The sequence below is a fragment of the Neolamprologus multifasciatus genome, chromosome 6 (genome assembly GCF_963576455.1).
Source record: "Neolamprologus multifasciatus chromosome 6, fNeoMul1.2, whole genome shotgun sequence".
NCBI classification, from domain to species: domain Eukaryota; kingdom Metazoa; phylum Chordata; class Actinopteri; order Cichliformes; family Cichlidae; genus Neolamprologus; species Neolamprologus multifasciatus.
Window position 1 is genome coordinate 30,855,153 of NC_140444.1, and position 21,266 is coordinate 30,876,418.

The 21,266-nt window shown below is 40.7% G+C and overlaps 1 protein-coding gene across 1 annotated transcript; it reads left to right on the top strand.

Moving 5' to 3' along the window:
• The first annotated feature begins 301 nt into the window (after positions 1–301).
• gaa2 (alpha glucosidase 2) lies at positions 302–15,214 on the top strand. Its single transcript, XM_085162256.1, has 21 exons — positions 302–495; positions 1,199–1,300; positions 1,501–2,073; positions 3,212–3,357; positions 3,581–3,746; positions 4,018–4,114; positions 4,626–4,745; positions 5,692–5,810; positions 5,951–6,082; positions 6,172–6,282; positions 8,948–9,061; positions 9,168–9,252; positions 9,332–9,449; positions 9,565–9,698; positions 9,896–10,047; positions 10,284–10,432; positions 10,511–10,652; positions 10,741–10,839; positions 12,284–12,448; positions 12,652–12,798; positions 13,757–15,214. The coding sequence occupies exons 2-21, from the start codon at positions 1,214–1,216 to the stop codon at positions 13,817–13,819; spliced, it is 2,919 nt and encodes a 972-aa protein (XP_085018382.1). The 5' UTR covers positions 302–495; positions 1,199–1,213; the 3' UTR covers positions 13,820–15,214.
• The last annotated feature ends 6,052 nt before the right edge of the window (positions 15,215–21,266 follow it).

Consider the following 21,266-nt stretch of genomic DNA (forward strand, 5'->3'; position numbering starts at 1 on the left):
AATAACTTGAAATTTGTACTTATGTTTTTTTCGGTCATGATAGATGTTGGTCATCTAATCGCCTCCACATATTGCCACCACTTTCATAGAAGTCCCAGCTGCTCCTAAAGGCAGCACCGCTGAGAGCAAGCGTTCTTCTGACCAGTGTTGGGAAACAAAAAATTACTAACATATGGTCGGTAATTTTTATTTTACTGACCATATATATATATATATCTCAACACGAGATATTTGTTTGTAGAGCATAAAGGCTGTATGCTCAAAGTTTGTTGGAGGGGACTGCGTCAAACGGAAGTTGTTGGAATTACGAGGTAATCTGAAAGCAACGGAGAGATAAATAAACGCACACCGCGCCGAGCAGGCTGTGGTGGCAGAGGTTATTAACACTACGAAAAATTTAGCTTCGTAACGCGTAATTTGAAGCTAACTTTGGGCTGTATAATGCACCTCTGCGCCTGCAGAGAATAAAGCATATCCGGTTGGACGTCGCTAAAGGTAACACTCCTGTCTGTAAACGTTTGCTAAACTTAAGACTGCTGCTAAAGTAAGCTAACGCTAACGTACGTAACCTTAATGAAAAACAATAGCGTACCACTGTAGCAGGCTAGGGTGAGCAGCTGTTTTATCTATTGCTTAACACCTGTAAATAAATCTGGAATGAATTTAGAGGCCGTACGTCTCCTAGGTGAACTTTGACATTCACGTGTATATCTACGCAGTAGCTAGCATAAGTTAGCCACAAGTTGTTCAGGACCTCTCATTAGTGTGACTGGGAATAACACCGCAGCTTGGATTACGATATTAAAATATAAATTTCATTAAATTCCTCTCTTTGTTTATATAAGCTAATATAACTGCAGTTAACGCGTTTTTTCCGCATGTGTGACCTTTACTTGAAGGCTAAACTTGCTGCAGTTCAAGATGCAGCATCCCCAGTATATTAGTCACCGAACAGCTGGTGTATGGTGGTATGAGGCACATTAATTGTGACATTTATTACAGTTGAGTAAATGCCTAAATGTTAAACCTAATGCTTAAACATTAGACATCACAGACACTGTAGTTTTTTTGTATATTTTTTCCATTGTGCTCATCCATTGAAATGGGAGAAACTAAGTTTCACTTCACTGTTTGTCATGCACTTCTTCCAGCAGCTTCACACAAAGATTTTGCTCTCCTCTGTCTCTCACTGTCATAGACTCTTATTGCCACAATGGTTTCGTACAAGAAGTTGAATCCTGAAGATGTCCAGTTTTCCAGCGCAGTTTTGTCAGAAGAGCCTGTTCAAGGCGAGGCTTCAGTGAGTTAGCTTGTGTTTATGAATCTGTTTGTCATTTTATAATCCGTAGAGCAGAAATACTGTGCCTTACAATCTTACGTTTTAGTGTATTATTTCTTTCATTAGGATGACTCACAATAATTAGGATCTTTATGAGCAAAGTCTGTATTTTACTGTGCTGCTCACTAAACTGGATTTTTACTTCATTCCTGTGTTTCAAGGCGCTGGAGCCAGAGGACGCCTCATTGCTTCAACGTGGACCTTCATGCTCCGTCACCACGGGCCTCCTGGTGATCGGCTGCCTCCTGCTGGTGCTCTGTGGAGCATGGCTACTGGGTGCTGTGTTATGGCTGCACACTCCCAACCAACAGGAGCATAAACCGCCGCTGCCGGGCCCAGGACAAACACCGGGCCCCAAAGTGCAAACATCAGCGAACGATACTGCTGCCTCTTTCCGCAGTGAGGCATGCAGTCTGATACCAGAGGCGTGGAGGTTTGATTGCTACCCTGAAAGAGGGGTGGTTGTGACCCGAGAGCTGTGCGAGGCAAGGAACTGCTGCTTTATCCCTGCGTCCACCGCTTCCTCCTCTGCCAGTCGCCCGTCAGGGAAAAATGGAATCCCTTGGTGTTTCTATCCTTCAGAGTTCCCTTCGTACTCGCTTGTGTCACTAAATGACACGCTGCTGGGACAGAAAGCTACACTCGTGAAGGAGGTGAAGACGTATTACCCTGGAGACATCCTCACCATAGAAGTGGAGATGCGTTATGAGACGGACAAGCGGCTGCGTGTCAGGGTGAGTAGAGGTTTCACATTTAGTCATGGAAAACATAGAAGGGCTAAATTTTGGAAACTTACAAGTTGATGAATACATTTTGCTCATGTTCATGTATTAAAGAGCCTTTAAAACTTATAATTCATGCTGCGTTTTTGCACTGATCTTCTGTTTCTGTGTTTTTCATTTTCTTAATTGGAGGAAGCAACAGACCAATAAAAGAATTAGTATTTGGTTTAAATAAAAGGGTATTATGTAAAGGCTGTAATTTGGAAATTGGCACAGGCTAAACTGCCTTATAGTCTTAAATAAACATGATTGTTGGACAGCGATAGTTAAGAAACTTTATATGAAATGACTGAGTCACACTGTAAGAAACCTAAATGTGGAAAAAAGATGGGCAGATGGACTTCCAGTGCACACATCTGTTGATTCTTGCTTTGCATATTGTCAAGAGATTTATTCTAAAAGACACTTCTTCAGCTGAGAGTCAGAGAGTGGAGACACACACGCTGCAGATTTTACTTGCAAGGGCGGTCACAGAGCGCTCACATCAGAGTGGGGGCCCTGTGAAGTGCGCTCTGTTACCGCTCTAGTCTTTATTTATATACAAAAGTAATACAATAGTGAATACATCTGTTCATAGACTGAGGAATGTTAGTGTGTATGCAGGTGTGTGTGTGTGTGTTGTGGGATTCAGAAGGGAGTGGAGATAAGAGTGGTTCAGCTCTTATTATCGCTGTGGGAAGAAACTAAGAAAGAGAACAGAACAAGTTTTTGTAGTGAACAACAGTCTAACACATCTAAAAGGTCATCATGCAGTATTCTATCATATGCAAACTTATATCATTAAAAATCTATACTGACTACCAAGTACAATTTTCCATTGACACATATAAAACAAACATGTTGACCTTTGCACTGTGATAATTTTATTGATTAGTATTCATGACAATAAAGATAAGAGAAACTACACCTGTCTATTACAGATGTGAGCAAAATTTGCTCTCCTTTGCATGTCATTTTTCATTTCATCAGGCTCAAATCTAATCCTGTAAATTTGCTTGATTAATTAAGTTTTTTTTTTTTTTTTTTTTTAATTCTGATAAAATGTTTGTAATAATTACTGTTAGTTAACCACAAATTGTTCTCCATCAAGATCACCGACCCTTCAAGCTCACGGTTTGAAGTTCCCATCTCCGTCCCCACTGTCACCAACAAGACAGAAAGCCCAGATTATATCATCGAGCTCTCAAAGCAACCATTTGGTCTTGTGGTGAAGAGGCGCTCAACAGGAGCAGTACTGTAAGTCTGAGCTGAATGGGACATTCTGAAATGTGAGGAATAAAGTATCTGATTCAGAGGGATATTTTCCACTTGCGGCTCTGTGTTGTAGGTCTCATTTGGCTTACGTTGAAGAAAAGGGCTATAGTTAGATTTCCTCATTCATAGATACTCTTAACTGTATATATGTATTCAGTTATGAAATAACAGTCTCATTAATGCTTGTCCAAATGTTTCCTGTTAGTCTGAACACCACTGTGGCGCCTCTCTTCTACGCGGATCAGTTCCTCCAGTTCTCCACTTCCCTACCTACGCAGTTCATTTATGGCCTGGGTGAGCATCGCTCCACCTTCCTGCACGATGTCCACTGGAACACGCTCACCATGTGGGCTAGAGATGTGCCTCCAACGGTAACCATTGGTCACAGACACAGCTGCTGTGTGATCCCACAGATGTTCACGTTAATATAGTTTTTGTCAGTGAAATGATCAGTTAGTTATTGTGTCTGATTGTCTTTGATGCTTTGCTGCCATGCTCTCACGTTTGCAGTCAGTTCACAAAGCTGTTGCAGGCTGTCTTTGGAGGATGACAGGAGGCTGAATTAATTTTGTTAACTGGCTGGATAAAACTGCCGATTACATGAAATGTATTGTAATATCTTTGCATTCTTCCGTACTGTAGGAACAGACAAACCTATATGGGGCTCATCCATTTTACTTGGCAATGGAGGATGGAGGGAACGCACACGGCTTCTTCCTGCTGAACAGCAATGCAATGGGTCAGTCTGTTAGTCACCTTAATACCTTCTGGTTTCACAATGTGCAATAGGTCACATACACAAACACTCAGGAGCAGCAGAATAAAATGCTTAAGCTTACAAGTCAAGTTCACATGACAGCAGCTGACAAAGTTAAGCAATTTCATAAAAGCAGAAGTTACAAATGGACTTTCCATTGTGTGAAGATAAACTTAATATCATACTCAGATGTCATATTGATTATTCAGAGCTTTGCCAACACAAACTGTAAAACGATTTGCAATGTACTGAAGTTTTAATAAGATTTGTTTCATTTTGCCATTGAACTAAGTTATGTTGAAAATCACCTTTAGATTATTATACAGACCTTTGTTCTTTTCTGTGTTTGTGTTTTCTGTGTTGTTCTTTCACAAACTGAAGATGTAGTTAGGAAATGAGAATAATCAGCTGATACCTTACTCTATTTTTTTTTCTTAAGTGCACATTTCTTTTGATGAAAAATGTCTCATCAGTTTCTTATCTGTTTTGTCAGACGTGGTCCTCCAGCCTACCCCGGCCCTTACCTGGCGTACTATTGGTGGGATCCTTGACTTTTACATTTTCCTTGGTCCTGATCCTGGTTCAGTGGTTCAGCAATATGTGGATGTTGTAGGTCAGTAGTAGCACTGTGATGAGATGCACATATATGTAGGCATGTGTACTGCACCCTGATCCATGTTTTCATGGGAGAAAACCTCAAAAATCAGACAACCACCCTTTGAGCAAACACTTGGCAAAAGTGGGAAGGAAAAACTCCCTTTTAAGTGCTCTACTGGGGTGATGCACTACTATAGTACTATGTCAAGATAAGATGGAGCCTGATTATTCAAGACCTTGTATAGACTTATCACCCCGTATGATAATTAGGATTTTAAATTTGAGTCAGGATTTAACAGGGAGCAAATGAAGAGGAGCCAGTATAGGAGAAATATTCTCTCTTTCTAGTCCCTGTCAGAACTCTTGCTGCAGCATTTTTGGAACAACTGAAGGCTTTTCAGGGAGCTTTTAGAACAGTCATATGAATGACAGTAGTCCAGCCTAGAAGAAATAAATGCATGAACTAATTTCAGCGTCACCCTGAGACAGGATAATTTTAGAGATGTTTGCACAAATGGAAGAAAGTAGTCCAACATATTTGTTTAATATGTGCATCGAAGGACATGTCTTGGTCAAAAATGACTCCAAGGTTCCTCACAGTGTTACTGGAGGCCAAAGTAATAGATCCAGAGTAAGAATCTGGTAAGACAGATACTTACTCTGGAAATATCTCAAATTATAAGAAGGAAATCGGAGGTCATCCAGGTTTTTATGTCTTCATGACATTACTGTATAGCATTAAGAAGAAGAAGAATTAAGGAAGAAGACATTCTGTATAGCAATGAAAATGTATTCTAGGCCTGAGGGAAGCATGTGAAATGTAAACAAACTGGTCCCAGCATAGAACCCTGTGGAACTCCATTATATAAATAACTCCAGCCTTTTGCCTCTGTCACCTTGAGTTTGTCCTTTTTTTGTTTTGAGAATCACTGCTTTCTTTTCATCCATCTTTGTTGACACAGGATACCCAGCAATGCCAGTCTACTGGGCCTTAGGATACCATCTCTGCCGATGGGGCTACGACACGAGTAATTCTACGTGGGAGGTTGTCAAGAGCATGAGGAATTATGGGATACCTCAGGTAATTTCTTTTGTAGTACGTGTCAGTGTTTTTAGTGTTTGTTCTTTTGTAATTAACCCTAAACATGCATTTCTCTTAAGTAGCTTTAGGATGAGTGAATTAATTTTATTATTAATAATAATGAGTCTGTTTAATCGCAGGATGTCCAATGGAATGACATCGACTACATGGACAAATTTATGGACTTTACGTATGAATCAAAAAAGTTTGACACACTACCTGAACTGGTCAGGGACCTACATGCTCATAACCAACGCTACGTCATGATCCTGGTATGCAAACACACGTGTACTTGGTCTCATGTGTTTTGTGTCTGCTTTGGCATGTGAGTGTTTAAGTGAGTCGTTTATTAATCCTTCAGGACCCGGGTATCAGCAGCACACAACCCGAGGGCTCATACTGGCCCTTCGATGAAGGTGTAAAGAGAGGAGTTTTTATTAAAGATGCTGAAGGGAAAACGCTTATTGGGAAGGTGAGACATGAAGCCACACAACAACATTAACTGAGGCATGTTCTGTGACGCAGGATTAATGAGTTAGGAAACATGTTGAGCCTAGAGCCTGTATATGATGGTGCTGGGCTTTCTTGTTCCAGAGTAGATTTAAGTATTTTTGAGCCACTTTTTCATTGATTCTTTTGCTGATGAAATAATCAAAGTGCACAGTAGATACTTAGCAGAGATGTTTGTTGTTGTGCGTCTTGTTTCACAGGAATTTTAAGCATAAATATGCCTGGGCCTAATCTGCTGCTAAATCAGTATTGCTGCTGTTAAGATGTTTTTATTGGTATTTATCACAGAGAATATTCATTCCTTCATTATGGAGGCCATGTCAGACCTGAATACACTTATCTAATGTTAATATTGAGAGTGCACCCAGGGGTAAAATAAATACTTTCACTGATGAATTTACAGGATTAACAGTTTTCTGCAACATTCCCCTCTTCTCTACTTTGATGTTGTGTTTTGCTGTAATAAGTCTTTACATCCTTTATCTCTCTTGCTGTTTCTCTTGACTGATTGGGCAGAACTTAATTGGTTCATTTTGTGCAGAAGATGCAAATAATGCATCAGATGCCTGCTTTTATTTTAGCATGCGCAGAGACCCCGGGCTTTCTTTGAAAGCTGCTAACTATCATTGTGATGCCTGCTGTCTAAAATCAAATCAAATCCCCAATCAAAGAAAAGAGTTACACTGAAGCAGCTTCTTACTCCACCAGTTCTTCGATCACTTAAACCCATGTAGACGTCACTGATTCAGAGGTTTTAATAGAAGTGTTCAGTGTCCTGACACAGAATGTGAGAATACATAAACTTTCTGTCTTGAGCATGGAAAGCGATCATGGTGTCATGACAGATAATTGTTGAAAGAACTGTTTGGCAGATGTGCTGTGCATTGTGTGATTATACTTAGCTGCTGATATAGTAAATATCAAGCATTAGGACTCACATTTTTATGAAGAAAATATCATTGATTAGTGTATCTTAAATTGTGAAAATGGCATTGAAAGAATAATTTAGTCATATAAACTGTTGGAACTCGTTTTAATTTAACAATAGTGAAATGTGGAAACGTGAATAGTAACAGCAGGAGCACCACAGCAGTGAAGATACATTTATATTTGGTGATAAATTCATTGACACATCTTCTCCTAGTGGCTATATAAAGTGGAAAGTCTCTGACACTTCTGGCTCAGGAGTGCCAACTGAGGGGTACATTACGAACAGAGATCGCCACAGTCAGGTGATTTGGCAAAACCTGAAACCCCAGTTGGAGATGACGGGTCACAACAGTGATGATCAGCTTTTTCAGATAAGCCAGGAGTCCTGCTTCAGATCCTGTTTACACACATAAAAAGGGGGCGCTTCACTTATCATATGACTCTTTGTGTGATCTAGTCTGTGACACAAAGTGATGCCTATGAGTGCAGTCAGAGACATTTTTAGATGTTGACTTAAAAATCTATCAAATATATAACTGTGAAGTGCAGCATTATTGCAAATAGGAAAAAAGATGCTGCAGTTTGGGGAAAATAGCTTGAATAACATTTTAATAATATTATATATTTTAACTGCTGAGTGCGCTCTCACTTCTGTTTATTTCCAAGTTACAGCTAAATTTTAAAGCTCTGTAACTTGTAACCAGATCCATTTAAACTTTATAGCTTCCTGTCCTAATAAAGGATCATGGAAATCACTTTAGTTTTTCCGTACATTCAGTTCAATTCAGTTTTATTTATATAGCACAAACAGTTGCCTCAAGGTGCTTTACATTGTCAGGTAAACACCCTACATTATTAGAGATGATGATAAAACAAAGTGACATAAATTTGAACAGTTTTGTCATGTATCAAGTATAAAACAGACTGAGCAGCAGATTAGAATCAAGTATTTGGTTATTTTCTTAACGTCCTGTGACAATGCAATGACACAACACCTAAACGTATAAAATGTATTTCCCTATCAGGGAATCTATATTGCACTTGAAAGACGCTGTCAATATTTGGTGCTTCCAGCTGAGTTTTAAACCAAATCTAAGAACATAACCTATTCCTGACCAGGTTATGTTAACATCCTAGGACCCGACCTCTTCCACGGCATGCATTTTTAATTTCTCTTTGATATTGGGGCTCAATGAATGTAAAAACAAAGAATTACCAGATTTTTTTTTACCGTATTTTTGTTTTTAAGAAAAATAAGAGCCACGTATGAGGATATTCGTTTAAATTTTTTGATTGAACAGTAGCAGTTTAATGTCCTTGTAAGTGGATATCAGGCCCTTGTAGAGCAAAATTGAGTATTTTGGTCTAAATAACCCAAAATGTGATGTCCACATATGTGGACGCCAGGTCCTAGGAGATTAAACATAGGTTACCATGGCGATTTAGCAAGACAAAAAGAGAGCCCCGTTCATGTACCAGAAAACTCTGACTTTAGGCTCATCACAGCTCACTCACTCATTAATCTGGGTGGTACTACAGTATAGCTGAAAGCTTTTGAAAGTTATCCAGCTTCATTAGATCTACGTAATTCAGCTGGACCGGTTCTTAAGTGCAGCCAGGCGAGCCCAATAATAAATGAACATGGTTTTGAATGTTAAGCATGAATTTAAACTAAAATTCTTTCCTCCCATTTCCAGGTGTGGCCTGGTCTCACGGCATATCCAGATTTCTCTGATGAAGTGACACATGAATGGTGGTATGACAACCTACAGATGTTCCACGATAAGGTGGCGTTTGATGGATTATGGATTGTAAGTATGAGAACAGTGCAGGCTGTTAAATAAGTAATCACTGACTCCTGCCTAGATGTCTCCTTATGATTGTTTAAAGATCTGACAACACTTCACTTGGTTTTAGGACATGAATGAGCCATCAAACTTCCTGGATGGATCGACCAGTGGCTGCCCAACAAACAATCTTGAAAACCCTCCTTACACTCCAGGTAGGAGATTGGCTCTACAACAGAGATCACACTACAAACATACGATACATTTGGGTTTCATGGGGTCTTCTGCTTTCAGGTGTACTGGGAGGTTTGCTGAGAGCCAAAACCTTGTGTGCCACCGCGCAGCAGAAGCAGTCCATACATTACAACATGCACAGTCTGTATGGACTGATGGAAGCTAAAGCCTCTGCAAGGTTTGATGCTCTCAGTACTCGCATGTACACACACAACGGAAATAAAACACTACAATACTTCTTCATTACACACTTTGTCTTGTTGTTTTCACTTCCTCTCTGTCCCCGTGTTCAGCGCTCTGAAGCGAATTGTGGCAAAGAGACCTTTCGTGATCTCTCGCTCCACCTTCCCCAGTCAGGGCATGTACTCCGGTCACTGGCTTGGAGACAACAGGAGTCAGTGGAAAGACCTTTACACTTCTATAGCAGGTCAGAAGTTCAGCAGATACAGATCATACACACTGATGCATAAATGACGACACTGTGGCTAATCTGTTGTCGTAAAACTGCTTATTTGAATTCTTGGATAATCTCTTCTATTATTTATCATTTTGGATTTGAGGATGTTTCATGTGAAATTGTCAGTCTCATCATTGGATATTTAACTCCCATTTCTTTCTGTGCAGGTATGTTGACCTTTAACCTTTTGGGCATCCCGCTGGTGGGAGCAGATGTCTGTGGCTTCAGCGAGGAGACGCAGGAGGAATTGTGCGTCCGCTGGACTCAGCTGGGAGCTTTCTATCCGTTCACACGAAACCACAACGCCATCAGCATGAAGGTAAGAGTGTCCTCTTCAGTCTATCACTTACAGGTTTAGCTGTGCTTCTGAAAATTGTACTTATTTGTTTATTTATAGTTTCACGATGACACCTGAAACTTTTACATCAGTGTTTGTTTTGTAGCTCGAGACTTCATTTGGAGAGTCTAAACATGTAACTGCATGTCTACTAATGGATTCATTTTTCTATTTTGCATCTCCTACTGTGTGTGGGGCTTATTTCTGTGGTTTTACAGCCTCAAGACCCGACAGCTTTCAGCCCGCTTGCTCGCACAGCCATGAAGGAGGCTCTGCTGCTGCGCTACTCTCTCTTCCCTGTTCTCTACACTCTCTTCCATCACGCGCATGTGCACGGACACACAGTGGCTCGGCCAATAATGTTCGAGTGAGTAGGAATCCTAAAAGCACAGATTTTCATGTATTCCGTGTGTTTCCGGGGTGCATAACTTTACGTACTCAAAAGGTTTCCCAAAGATGTGAAAGCCTACGGCATCGACAAGCAGTTCATGTGGGGGGAGAGTTTGTTGGTGACACCAGTGTTGGATCCTGGAGTGGACTACGTGGATGGTTACTTCCCTGAGGGTCTGTGGTACGACTATTACACGGTGAGACTCTGTGAGCGATAGTGAGCGGACGGAGCGTATGGTGACTTGATCAGAGTGCTTATATCATGTGTGTTCCTTTACTTCCCAGGGCGAGTGTGTGACCAGTAAGGGCGAAGAGCTTCAACTCAATGCGCCTCTAGATAAGATCAACCTGCATTTGCGCGAGGGCTCCATTATACCAACACAGGTAGAAGGTTTTTCAGTTAAAACGGGCCTGTTACAATGCTGGATGCTCAAATTAACCATGGGCAGACTTTTAAATAGTACAGTCAGAATATGTGGCTGTAATCCCTGTAAACCTAAGGGCATCTTACACTGCAGTTTGTTTACTCGAACCAAAATCTGTCATAAAAGAAAACATGTGAGAATGTTCAGTCTGCTGATTGGCCAGGCGGAAGCAACAAAAGTAAACACAGGAAGAAGGTGCTGTGTTCTGGATGAGTAGAGAACATGGAGAATTTATGCTCATTTTACAGCTACTTGATTGGCTGTACTGACCTTTACATATGTATGGTACTCTCTCAGATCCCAGAATGCAAAGCATGACAGAGTGGGTACAGGAGCTGCTGTAGGCTAAACTTGCAGCGTGAACCTGCTAGTTTGTTCGGATAGAAGTTGGATCCTGTTCACACCATAAACAATCCACTCTGCAGTAGCACTCAGCAGTAAAAGTGGCAAAGTGTAAGAGAACAAGGTGAAATCTTTGCCTTTAACTCCAATATTATTATTTTTGCGATGTTTGAAGGAAATTTAGGCTAAAATGGGACTTTTCACGCTGAAGCACTCAACTTTGCTTCACATTACCTTGGCCGAGGTGAGAATGCAAATGTCTGACTCAGACTGAACATCAAACAGTCTTTAACCTGCCAGCCGGTCAGTAAACCTTGTGTAGCAAGCAGCACAGACCATACTACACTGAGTACGGGGGAGGCAGCCCTACCTCGGCAGCTTTCTCGTCAAAACCCCACAGAGCGTTTCCAGAAGTGCCAGCGTGTCTGAAACAGACAATCTCCTGTTGTGTGCTAGATATGAAGGGAAAGCACATACATATCTACACTTGTCGCCGATATCTATCAGTGCATATCTGGCAGGGGTGTTCAACTCCAGGCCTCGAGGGCCAGTTTCCTGCATGTTTTAGATGTGTCCTAGATCCAACACAAATGATTTAAATGACTAAATTAGCTCCTCAACATGTCCTGAAGTTCTCCAGAGGCCTGGTAATGAACTAAACATTTGATTCAGGTGTGTTGACCCAGGGTGAGATCTAAAACCTGCAGGAAACCGGCCTTGAGGCCTGGAGTTGATCAGCCCTGATACATGGTTTATTGGATTTCATTATTTGAACCTTTTGAAACCTCTGCATCTCAAACATAAAAAATATAACATTTAATCCAAACACATTCAGATGTAATGTAATTTTTTTTGTGTGTGTGTGTGTGTGTGTGTGTGTGTGTATATTAGTGATTCTACTGGTCAGACGTGTGTGTGTGTGTGTGTGTGTGTGTGTGTGTGTGTGTGTGTGTGTATTAGTGATTCTACTGGTCAGACGTGTGTGTGTGTGTGTGTGTGTGTGTGTGTGTCTTCCACTTGATTCGCATTCATGTTTTCTCTCTGTGTGCATGTTTGAACAGGTACCCAACCTGACCCTGTGGGTAAGCACCGGTCAGCCTCTCCACCTCGTCTCAGCTCTCTCTCAAGATGGTTTAGCCAGTGGAGATCTGTTCTGGGATGATGGAGAGACCATCGACACCTATGAGACCAACCAGTACGCCTACATCATCTTCAGCATTGCTCAGGTGCTCACCTTCATCTATTTAGTAGAGTACAGTAATCTACCCTGCGTGTTTGCTCCAGCCTACTTTATCTGACTTCACACATCATGCCGCTGCTCGTGTAGATAAACTGTGTCTGGACCTGTTTAATTTAGCTGTGCTTTTCAGAGAATCTCACCCGTGTTGTTGAAAAATGGTTTGAGCTTTTTTATTACCTTATTTTGTAGAACACAATGACATCCCAGGTGCTCTCTAACCACATCGAGGCGTCATACATCACTGTGGAGTCGGCCTCCTTCTATGGTGTGAAGGAGAAGCCGAGCAGAGTGTTGGTGAACTCCCAAGATGCACTGTTTACCTACGGAAACAACCAGGTGAGGTTCTGAGTTATGTGGGGTAGTTTTTGTTTTTGTTTCTTTGTTTTTAGGTTTGGAAAAAGAAAACGGTGACACATCATAAAAAAAAAACTTAAAAAGACTGACAGGGCAAACAGAGAAGTGCACATGGTGAACCAGGTCTGCAAAGCATCACAATTATGTCAACAGAGATGAGAGGACAGCGACCTTTCTCAGTTTAACAGACTGGAGACAACCACATCAGCAGCACAACAGTATCTCACTCAAGTATCTACTGGGTTTTCCCACCTTTGCAAAAGAGAGACCCCCCCCCCCTCCAAAAAAATTAAAAATAACCTGGTACCTTCGGTTTTTACCGAAAGAGCTGAAAGATGCTTCCTTGTTAAAGCCGCTAGGTTTCATAAATCAGCCTTGTTTCAGTTTCTAGCACAGGATGAAACTGGATGATAACCCAGTATTTCCATCTTTTTCCTCTTCCTTTATTTTCAATTAAAAATATTTTTAAATTCATTTGATTGTTACTTTACATGTTTGTCACACAGTCTGTACAGTAAAAGCTGTCATTTTCTTTTTTTGCATTTGGGCATTAAATAATAAATTTGATCAGTTATTTCGAGAAATGCAAAACTTTATGACATTAGTCCAGCACAGAAAAACTGGCAGCACCATGTATTTAAAGTGGTTATCTTAGTTTTATATTATAGAATTTTTCTGATGGCATTGTTATAGATTGATGGACAAAAAGCAGTGATTTAAATAAAAGAAATAGAGATCAATAATATTATTGAATAAGTCTTGAATAAAATATCAAATTAGTAGATTTTAGCTTTAAAACCCTGTAGTACTTGTGCTCATGAAGCCATGTGTTACAGTCATCGTGTTCTGTAGCTTTAATGCAGACAGCAGATAGTGTTGGCTTTGGTTTCACATGAAGATATTCTTCAAACGGTAATGATGCTTTCCTTCCTCTCTGCAGGTGTTAACAGTCTCTGATCTGGGTCTCAGCCTGAGTCAGAACTTCACCATCAGCTGGATGTAAGCAGCCGTGAAGCTACAAGCTTGCACAGCACACCATCTCCGAGAATAAGAACAGCCATTTCTTTCAAATTAGTTTGGCTCTTGACTCAAAGACACTCGATGCGAAACAGGGATGTCGTGTAATTTACTTCATTGATGGTCGTCGCCCTGTAAAGAGCAGTATTTCACTTAACTCTTCAAACCTTTCCTTGGGATATGCCTGTATAGCTCTGCAGCAAGCGTAGAAATGAAATCACTGGGGCTCAACATTTTCACCATTCAGATGTCCTTGTCAGTGTTTCCACATCTGCATTGGGTGTCTTGCTCGTAGGCTTCGTAAGGGAGGGATTCACTTAAAAAAGATCACAGCTGCTCATGTCAATGCAAACGCGCTTGAATACAAAGGTTGCGTGAATGTTAAGAGTTTATACCCGATGATTAGGTATAAAGAGCCAAAGCAAAGTGTCCATCAGTTAGGAGTGAAATTTAACGTACTCAGGAGTGAGGAGGTCATATTGTAGTGTTAATATCATCCTAATGCAGGCTTTGCACATTAGACAAAATCGCCTTCCTGTGCTCGGCATGCTTTGAAAAGCTTGTCATCACTGACCAATAGCAGTTTAGACGCAGCTTTAATGTCTTTGGAAGACCACTCTCTTTGTGTGTATCTGATTTATATTATAGTTTGGTCTGGGTAGTCTATACTAAGTTAATGTAATCAACACTGCATTTTTAATTTTACTTTTGTTCCCTTTTTTAAGTCCTCGTGAGCAGAAAAATGACGTGCAATAAATGAGTGAGAGATAAAATTAGCTTCCTTAAAATGTGACAGCATAGTTCATCATGTAGTTTGTTCCATGTGCTTGAAAGTTGTTTACAGTCTGTTTTGCACTAATTAGTACTGCAATATAGGACAGGTGGGTGTGCCTTATGATTCCGTTTCTTCTTTTTCTTTGTTTTTAAGCATCTCTGCTTTATAACGTCAGCCCCTTATCAACACTGAAGACCGTATTACTGTTAAACACAAGAAGGACTTTACTGATTACAAGTGTTGTACAATCATTTTACTGTGACTCGTCGCTCTGACAGAGCAGAATACAAATGAAAGCTAAAACTGGATCCTTTTCCTTGTTTTTAGATCAGCACTGTTCATTTCTGCCTAAATTTGAAATTGATTTAGTACATTTGCCGTGAATTAGTATTTCTCACGGATTCTTGTGGGCAACACTGGAAAAGAATATGCTGACAACGACATGAATGCGTGTTCGTGTGATGTAATCATACTTCACAAAGTGTCACCGACAGTTTACAGATTTTATTTTGAAGGTATTATAAATTTTATGTGCTCAAATTGAATTTCAGTTTGACTTTTATTTGAGTGTAACATCAGACAATAAAACATTTCAAAACAAAAAGACTTCCTGTTTTGTTTATTTGTTTGTGTTTTAACTTGATGTACAGTTTTGAGGCCTTCTCTTATAAAGTAGTGAACATATTTTTTATTTATTTTTTTTGTATTGCTTCTTGAAGTGCTGAAGTAAACTCGCCAGCAGAGGGCACGGTCTCCCAATGACCAGGACAGGACTAAGCAAAGTACATCCTATGTTCAGTAGGTTGTAGAATCACATTCAACAGCAAGAACTTGAAGTAATCAGTTTCTCTGCAACTTTATCACTCTCACAGCATTGGAGTCAGCTGAGGTATTTGGCTGAATCATTGAAACACCTTCATCCTTCTGTTTCTCACCTGTCCTGTTGCAGATTTGCTGCTGTCATCAGGATCATTATCCTGTTGCATGACCTAATTGCCAAGCCAAGCTTCAACTGTCAGATAGACGACCTCACATTTGACTCTAAAATCCTTTGGTATACAGAGGAGTTCAAGGTCAACTCAATGACTTAGCAACCCAGGTCCTGTGTCTACAGAAGAAGCCCAAATCATCACCCCTCCACCACCATGCATCACACTTGTTCTAAAGTTTTGTTTTTCAGCAAATATGTTGCTGTACACTAAAGCCAAAAATCTCTACTTTGGTCTTGCATGTCCAAAGAAAATTACTCCAGAGGTTTTGCTGTTCGTTCAGACACAATTTGGCAAACCTAAGCTGTGCTGCCATCTTCTGACTTCTAAATAAGGCACACTTGTTCAAACCTTTTCCTGATTTTACTATCATGAAGTTTAACATTTAGCATGCTAACTGAGGCCTGTAGATTCTGATATAACAGAGTAGCTCTTGGGTGTTTTGCAACTTCACTGAAGTTTGCACAATTGTGCATCTGCCAGAGAACCTGCTTTTATAAAGGTACTCACACTTGCTGATGATCACCTCATCAAGTGCATTTGATCAGCACCACCTGGCTGCTTCTCACCACCTTAATTATTATGGAAGCAGTAAAGGTGTACTTATAAGGGACTGTGGAGTCCTTTTCTTCCACATGGCTGTAACGGTGTAATTGCCACTGTGGCAACAGAGGATGTTTCTGACACACTTTGTAACATGAGAAGAAACTTAATAATACATTCTCACCCCTCAAAACCTCACCGGGAGTAGCACTTTATCACCAGCAAATGTTCAGTAAGAGTCATTGCACATTGAAATATTTCTTATCAGGAAATGACAATTGTTCTTAACTGAAACTGTGAGCTGTACGGTTAATGTTTACTTTATGCTTATTCATAGTTACTCCTGGAGCTATAAACAAGGTTGAGATCTGTGTATGTGTGTTTGCGCAAATTATAAGGCCACTCTCCTGTCCCTCCTCTTATTTTCTCATCCTATTGCTCTGCTTTTTCCACCTCTTTCTCTGTAATGCTGTTTCCTTTTAAAACCCTCATGCTTTTATTGCGTCTACGGACTAGACTAGACTTTCCACTCTGTGAAAGTCAGAAGTTATTTAGATAACAGTCTCAGGATGTCCGTCATTAAGATACCGGGGTCATCTGAGGACTCTTATAAATCATTTTGACTCTTAAGTGTTGCATGTTCTAGTACGTGTTTCTCACCATAACAAACTAACTGGAAAACATGATGGAAAAGGAGCCCTGACGCTAAGCCAGACCTTTGACCGGATCTCTGAGTCATGACAGTAAACTATTGTTTCGTTGTACCAACAAAAGCTCCAGAAAGTGAAAGTAACAATTGCATGCTGAAATTGTCCTCCATTGCTGATAAACTAGGCTTGCAATAGATGTGTTTTTATTGGCTGTGTGGAAATGTTCACAGGCTAACTGTTTCCAGATGGGACTTTGAGGAGAGCACATATATCATTCAGCAAAAGGGGGAGGAGAGAGTGCTCAGAGAAAGAGCAGCAGGGGTCTGTCAAAAGCATTCAGCTCTACTGACGAGGGCATTTCCTGTCTGGATTTGGGAGGATTAGGCATTCGTGCGTAGGGGGGTGTTTGTATGCTTTGCATGTGGATAGTGGGACCAACACACAAGACTTTTTGTGGGATTCTTGTGCGTGTTTGATGTGTGCAACTTTGCTTGTAGGGCAAACAGTGATTTAGTGTCAGTTGTCTGAGGAAAAAACTTGGAGCTGCCAGATAGTGTTCCAGTCGGGCTTTTCTGAATTTCTGCTTTCTCACATTAAAGTTTCGCTGTATGCTACATAAAGCAGAAACTGAATTTAAATTAAACTAGCAGTGTTACTGAGAAGGCCTCGTTGTGTATAAAAAAAAAGGAAGAAGTTAAATGCAGCTTCATTGTTCACTTCGAACGCTCCTTTGCAGCTTGCGGGAGATATTTTTAACAGTAAGAGTTGCTGACATGGGACAGCGACAACACCAAGCTCTTTTTTTTACTGCACTTGCATTTGTTTCCAAGACACTTGACCCGTTGCCTACTGGTGGTGGTCAGAGGGTGGCTGTGGCTACAATGTAGCTTGCCATCACCAATGTGTGAATGGGTGGATGACTGGATGTGTAAAGCGCTTTGGGGTCCTTAGGGACTAGTAAAGCCTATACAAATACAGGCCATTTACCATTTTTACCATATTTCTGTTCACTCTACAAAGCTGGCTATTATGTGAAGTCTTGATTTTTGACCTGACTCTAAAGATTGTACAGGTTTCTGTGCAGTTCGTTTTCAGCAATGAAAAATCAGGAAAAAAAAGGAAAGAAAGTCACACATGGACGAGCCTCTGTGCTGTTTAGTATGTCAAAAATGTTGCATGTTAATGCTTCACTCACCTGACTTTCCTGAAAAGGAAAGTAGATTAAATTAGTAGATTTTGACTGATGGTAAATCTGACCTGGTGGTGCTATGAAGGCACCGTGTTTTACACACAGACACATTAAAGTTGGATGTGTAGTATGGTAGGTCTGAAAAGTGAAGCCTTAAACTTGCATTCTTTTGGTTTGCCAGCATATGGTTGCAAAAATTCTTTGGGTTGTACTGAGGTTTTGCAAAAACATGGCATTTTGTGGTGGTATGGATCAAGCCAGAACAGCCTCAGACACACCGGCCTAGAGACTGGTCTGCAACCATTTGGCAACCACTGTTTGTGAGGGAAAATGAGTATTCCCTGACTGTTTGCTGGAGGTTGATGGCAGTCACTAGAGAAATGACTGATAAACTTCCAGTTACACAGGTCTACAGACCAGTAATGGATCACCCCCTGACAACTACCTGCTGATAAGAAAAATGTGTTCGCTAAATAGTTAGCATAAATTTCCCTATTTTTGCTGTCGGTTGAAGTGTGTATGGAAGTGACGAACACTACAACTACTCCATGAGTTGTAGTGTAAAATACTACGCACAACAGAAATGGGCACCTTTTGGCTTCACAGTAAAATTTGAACTTTTTGAAAGATCCCTGCTGTAGCCCTGAGGTGCAGCTTTTACTTTGAAGGCTAACGTTCTACATTTCTCTCTTGCTCTGAAACTTTTCAAGATTTACTTCTGCTCGGCTAGTAGTTAACAAGTCTTTGTAGACAAACATGGAAACTGCAGTCAGCCGTGTCAGTCAGCTTGCAGCCAAAGCTATCGCAGTAAGGTTTTTGGTGCAGCACCTTCTTTACAACTGGTTTCACACAGCCACAGCCAGCAACTTGCCAACCTTTCCAGTCTTGGAAAATACGCTTTTCCCAAGGAACCAGTGGTTTGGTATCATGTCCAACATGGCTAACAACTCTTGTAGTCTTCAGGAGAAGTTTAAGGGAAAAGGGAATTGGCTTTCTTGCTCTTTGTCCATGGTAAACACTTTCAGTCACTAGTTTCGCTTGTGGATGCATTCATGGTATTGCGTGAGAATCCCTCTGATGCACTGCAAGATATTTCAATCAAAACCAGGAATGTGAATCTTGTGCTGGCAGCAGATAAAAGTTTATCTCCAAAATATCACCTGGCATCAGAAACGTATGTGAAAGTTAGGGCTGCTCCAAGTATTCTGCAGGTTGTTGTTGTTACTCAGGGGCTGTCAGTTTATTTTGGTAAGACTTTGAAATCTGGTCTTGCTCAAAGGTGTGTTGAAAACTGCTCGGTGACAGTTAGCCCAACATCAAGCCAAGTGTTTACTTCATTATCAGATTTTGTCTCCTTACTTTTGCTTTCTGTTTGCCCTCTGCTATGTGATTCATGCTCACATCATCTGCTCTCTGCAGAAGCCAACTTTAGCCTGAAAGTCCAGTAAATTCCACCTATCAAGCTGAAAGATTTCCTTGATGGTCTGAAGCTTGGATTCATTATTTGTGATCTGAATGGCATCCATTTAACTGTTCCCGTGAAAAACTTGTATGCTGCAGGCAAGCAGCATCTAACTGTGAAATTCAGGAGAAAAAAAACCTATTTGACCTCAAACAGAGAGAGGAAAAAGATGATTCAACACACATGGAGTACATACAGCTGACTCAAAATTCCCAGAAAATCCTCTTCATGGGAAATAGTAAGCCAAAATAGGGGTGGCTGTAGTTCAGGAGGTAGAGCAGGTCATGTGCTGATCGGAAGGTTGGTGGTTTGATCCCCGGCTCCCCCAGTCTGCATACCAAATATCCTCAGGCAAGATACTGACTTCCCAAGTTGCTCTCTGATGCAAACCATAGAAATCAGTGCTTATGTGAATTGGTGAATGTGGCATGTTGTATAAAGTGCTTTGAGTGCTCCAGGAGAGTGGAAAGACGCTATATAAGAATCAGTCCATTTACAAATTAACCAAAGCAGTAGTCAAGAAAATGAAAGTTTAGTTCAACACAAATTGTAAGTGTAAGAATATAACCCTTTTTTAAATGCTAAGTTATGCCAATGAATGTCTGAAACATGTTCAGGGGTGCATTATGCTTTACAACTAAAAACCACAGTTTCACTATCCTTTTCTGGTTGGAGGGTGAAAGCTAGACATGTCATTTCCAAGAGATGTGCTTCTACATCACTGCTATTGGGTGGAAACCCCCACATTCACAGCTTGGAGTCATCAAAGTAAGACGTTAATCATTACCTTTTTTTTTTTACCTCTATTTTTGGTCTCCACCAGTTGTTCAAGACAAAAAACAGCTCGGAAAAACTCCTCTGCCACTGAAAATAATGCTCATATAAAAACCGTGACCTGAATCATGAACGAAACACAATGAACCAAATCAGAGAGAGCTCGGAGGAACTACCGCGTTGAGCGGTAACTCTGTTTGAGAGTTAAGGTTCAGATGTGAATGTATACAGCAACGCCTATGAGAATCTGAACACCAGCGACTGGAAAATGAGACAGAGGTGAGAGTTTTTTAAAAATCTTGTGCACACAAGTTAGGAGCTCTGCATCTGTAGATTGAACAAACTCATATTTTAAGGGTTTGTTAAAATGCTCCAACAAAGCCAAGGTTATTTTACTCTGCTTGAAAATCTCAGTGACAGTTTAATATGTGGTGTCTAACCAGCTACTCACTCTGGATGTCATTACTTTGTGCCCCTGTAACATTGCAGGGAACCTGGCAGTGATTTGGAGTAAACGTGCTCATTAAAGAAGTGTGTAGGTGTGCCTTCTTTCATCTCCAACATTGCTAAAATTAGAAACATCCTGTGTCAGAGTGATGCTGAAAATCTAGTTCATGCATTTGTTACTTCTAGGCCGGACTGTTGTAACAATTTATTATCCGGGTGTTCCAAAAACTCCTTGGATTCATGAGACAGGCACCCTGTCTATTATTAAAATTAGTCTTGAAAGTTCTATTTTGGCATGTAGAGCTGGATCAGCTGATCCTGAGCCATCCCTTAGTTATGCTGCTGAGGCACTTCCCACGATGGACTCAGCATTTCTTGGCCACACCAACATTTTCACACCTCACGTGGTTACATGCCATTACTGCATGTCATGCACTTTATTTTAGACTCTGCTTTGGTTTCTTTGTTCTCTTCTCTGCCCCCTCCCTGAGCCTGGTTCTGCTGGATGTTTCTTCCTGTTAAAAGGGAGTTTTTCCTTCCCACTCTCAACTATTGTGAACTGATGCAATGAAAAAAAGAATTGAAATGCAGATCAAATTTGGGT

Excerpts from the sequence above, each read along its gene's own strand:
- gaa2 (XM_085162256.1), top strand. The coding sequence starts at position 1,214 with ATGGTTTCGTACAAGAAGTTGAATCCTGAAGATGTCCAGTTTTCCAGC. Across the intron at positions 2,074-3,211 it reads ACAAGCGGCTGCGTGTCAGG|ATCACCGACCCTTCAAGCTC; the intron begins GTGAGTAGAGGT and ends TTCTCCATCAAG. Across the intron at positions 12,799-13,756 it reads TTACCTACGGAAACAACCAG|GTGTTAACAGTCTCTGATCT; the intron begins GTGAGGTTCTGA and ends TCCTCTCTGCAG.